Source organism: Apis dorsata, unplaced genomic scaffold, assembly GCF_000469605.1.
Source record: "Apis dorsata unplaced genomic scaffold, Apis dorsata 1.3 scaffold_988, whole genome shotgun sequence".
NCBI classification, from domain to species: domain Eukaryota; kingdom Metazoa; phylum Arthropoda; class Insecta; order Hymenoptera; family Apidae; genus Apis; species Apis dorsata.
This window is the reverse complement of record NW_006264091.1, coordinates 155423-159344: the sequence shown is the minus strand read 5'-3', so window position 1 is coordinate 159344 and position 3922 is coordinate 155423. Positions and strand designations below refer to the sequence as shown.

Here is a 3922-nt window from a genome sequence, read left to right as displayed (position 1 = left end):
TATATATATATAAGGAAGATGTATATAGGGAAGCGAAGAAGCGAAAGAAATTGCACGCGATCGAGGGGGATGAACGTTTGACGGGAGGAGAGAAAAATGAGGGAAAACGAAAGTAAGGTAAAAGTCGGTTTGCGAATTTGAAAGAGCGAGCTGGTGGTATATATTTGGAGCAGGTCGATCAGGTTGTCACAGAAGCGCGAAGATTAACGTCGGTAATGGCGGAGGGACGAATTTTTCTCATAACTGTCCACGTGTGTATGAAGAATATAGGGAATCCAGTGGAAACGCGGCGTCCACGTGTGTGTCGACACGGGAGAAGAAGACGAGCGAAAACTGCTTGATATGCAGCGCGATGCCCGGCTTGACTGACGCTTCCGAGTTGCGAATAAAATTTTCATGAATTTCTATTAGCTTCGTTTTTCTAGACGTGCCCCGGAGACTTAAAAAAGCTCCGCCCGGTTGATGGCGGAGGGGAAGAAAGAGCGCGAGTTTGGCCAACAATTCCAATATCAATTTTATCAATTTCCGTTTTTCCAAACGATGCGCCGAATTTTCTTTCGTTCTTTGATAGCGAACGAAGTGAAATTTCCACGAAACTCTTCAATTTTTCAGGCTTACTATTAATTTAATATCGCGTTTAAGAATCGATCATTTTCACAAAATAGGATGTATATTTAAATATTCTGAGATACGTTAATGTTACTACGAATTGATTGGAGGATATTCGAAAATGATACTGAAAATTCGAAAGACGTGTCGCGGTTGTTTCCGTGATCTTTGAATTTTGACGTACGAACACGGGTAAGGGAAAGTTTCCAGAAAGTTTTGCGGTTGGCCCAGAGCAAGTCGGAGCCCACCAAAATTCGGAGACCCCGTAGGGTGAAGGCTTAACGCTACTCCAAGTTTCACTTTAATCCGAAAAGCCGCGGTAGGCCGGCGAAATTGATTTCGAGACACTAGCGGTACCACACCTAGTTATGCCTATTAAACGTGACTCTTGTTGTCCAAACAGCGATACGGACTTAAGCAAACGGTATTTCTGGTTTGAAACATCGCGTGGAATCGTTCTAGGAAGAGAATTTCATCCCGTTTAATTCATTATTGTGACAAATTATGTCAGAATTGTCAAAGAGAATTTAATCAAAGATGAAATTCATTCAATTCGAAACGCATTGCGCATCGTGAAGGCTTGTGCTCAAGGCTAAGAGACGCAAGGATTATTGGGACGAGAAGTAGGACTTACTTGGACTCGACTTTCCGTGAGGCCGATTTTCACAGCTATCTCCTCTCTGAGAAAGATGTCCGGATAATGGGTCCGATTGAAACACCTTTCGAGCTCGTTCAGCTGGGCCGGTGTGAACCTCGTTCGGTGCCGTTTCTGCTTGGCAGGCTTGTCATCGCCTTGCCCGATCGCTGCCGCGTTCCCTACAACAACAAATTTACTTCTCAATAACGGATAATACAAGATAAACGATTCGAAAACGAACGAATTCGACGATTGAGACAACTAATAATTAATTATTTTAAATTTACCATCCTTGTCGCCAAATTTCCCAACTTTCTTGTTTAATCTTTTACACGATCTCTTACACGATCATTTCACGCACGCGCGAAATTTAGAAATTTATTCTACAGCGAAACGGTATCATCGGATCTAAGGCAAAGGCGAGCCCCCCGATAGTGAAAAAGTATAAGTACGTTGGAACACGGTAAAACGCTTACCCGTGCCAGGCATGGTCATGATTAATTCCTGATGTAGCGTGAGGCCACCGCCGGCAGACAATCCGGTCCCCAAATTCACTCCCAGCACGCCGTCCAACTTCTCGTGCCTCTTCAGGTCCTGTGCATGAAGATCCTTCGCTCCTGCGAACGCGAAACGCGAAAAAAAAAAAACGAGCCATTACAGTTTTCTGTTAGCCCCGCGCCCGCCACCGGCCCCTCCTCCTCCTCCTCCTCCTCTTCTTCCTCCTCCTCGCGCTCACTCCCTTTTCTGCTCTATGTAGTTTAAATTTGTATAGGAGCAGAAGCTGAGTGGCCGATGGTGAGGGGAGCACGGACCACTTAGCACGAAGGTGCGAGAATCGTCACCGGCCTCCGGCTTCTAGGCGAGCAAACACACACACACGCGCACACGCACACAAACACGGGTGCCGTGCACGCACGAACACGTGTTGGCGCGCGCGCGCAGCCAGTCACGGCTACGTGGTCGTAGAAAATTTCTAGAATGCGTAGGAGGAGGAACGGCCGCGACGGGGAAGGAACACGATGGATGATCGCGCGGCCATCGTTGCGCTTTGTCAAATTTGCTTACGTAATCGACTAAACTAGTTTCCTACCAGTTCCTCCAACCGCAAGATCTAGGGATTTTTTTCGAAACGGGGGATTCGAAGAAACCGAACCGGAAGTGGAGGATTCGTCAAGTGGATCGAATTCGAATTCGGACGAGATACGAGGATGATGAATATTGGGAAAGTAAGAGGGAATTTTAAAAATCAACCACGCGTTGAACGATGAATAAGTGGGAAAATTAAATTAGAAAATTACGTAATGTATATGCAAATATTTTTGGTGGAATGATCAGGATCGTCCAATCGGTATATTTCTCTCGATATCTCGGAGACCGTTAATCGTCGGATCGTACATCACAAGCGTTATGAAGTCACACCCGTTTAGAACGAAACGATAATATAGTAACCAAGGAATTTTATTGGTTTCATAAACATGGTGACCGGTCCCGGCAGTTTTGCATCGATATTTTATAATCCGGTCTGCTAATAGTGATTCATTCCGTGAGTCTGGTGGATCCGCGCGTACCTATCCAAAATGCTTAATGCAACCGCACATGCATAATAACGTTAATAGTCTGGAATTTGAACGACGTCGAAAGCACTGTGAAAATAGTTGGAAAATTTCGACGCGGCATATTTCCGCGAGAAATCGAACATCGTCGCCGCTTTTTGCTAAGTTATGCAAACGCCTGGCTGAAAATCCAATCGTTTTCGTCGCACCGATATTCGCTACATCGTGCACACGTTAATATAATTTGTAGCTATACCCGATGAATATATCGACTGTCGCCAGTTCCACCATGAATCGTCCGCGATAATTTTGGAAGTTTCTTCTGCCCCATCGCGGGCATTATTCATGATACCGCCGAAATTCTGTTTCCATTATTCTTTTGTTCCCGTTTTTTTGTCAAACTATTTTCGACCGACGAGACTCTCCAATATTCTCCAAAAAGAGGGGGAGGGGAAAAGAGAAGAAATGACAAAACTATGAAGAAAATCCGATGACGATTCGAAAATTAGATCTCGTCCGAAAAATCGCAATCGTGGATGAATGTGAAATAATAGACGAATAAATCAGGGAATAAGAAGTTGATCCACGATTAATGGAATCGAAAAGATCATAAAGCACCTGAGATATCTTTTCGATGTCGAACAGTGCGGTTACTTGGACGAAAGGACTGCTTGGCGACGACCACCAACGTGCAAACAACCGTTTACTCAATGGAAACTTGGTATGAATGAACTTTATGACTGGTCTTTATTTTCGTTTTACTTTTATGGCCGTTGATGATTTTATTTCGATTTTACCGGGCAAGACCCGGTATTTATGAGCAAGCCTGCCTCGCCCGTCTAAAATTCGGTGGTAGGCTCCTTTGATCTCTTCATCGTGGTTTTTTTTGTTTCTGCGAAAAGAGAGGCGAAGAGAGGAAGAGAGACGACAGAGAAAGAGAGAAAGAGAGAGAGAGAGAGAGAGAAAGAGAGAGGGGTAAAAAGAACGGGAGAAAGAGAGAACGCCGATACTGGATTCTTCCATGAATTTTCCAACAATTTTTGTCACGCAGTTGCGAAGCTTCCACTAAAAAAGAGCGCGTTGAATTGAATTGTCACTATGTGATCCGCGCCATGACCCGTGT

The 3922-nt window shown here is 44.6% G+C and overlaps 1 protein-coding gene across 1 annotated transcript in view; it reads right to left on the bottom strand.

Annotated features, from left to right (window-relative positions):
- The window catches only part of LOC102681306 (homeobox protein orthopedia-like), a 22964-nt gene that overhangs the window by 15370 nt on the left and 3672 nt on the right, over positions 1-3922 (bottom strand). The window contains exons 2-3 of the mRNA XM_006624037.2: positions 1723-1863; positions 1244-1425 (exon numbers count right to left, since the gene is read on the bottom strand). Coding sequence (XP_006624100.1) covers positions 1244-1425; positions 1723-1863 — 323 coding nt within the window. The remainder of the gene's footprint in view (positions 1-1243; positions 1426-1722; positions 1864-3922) is intronic.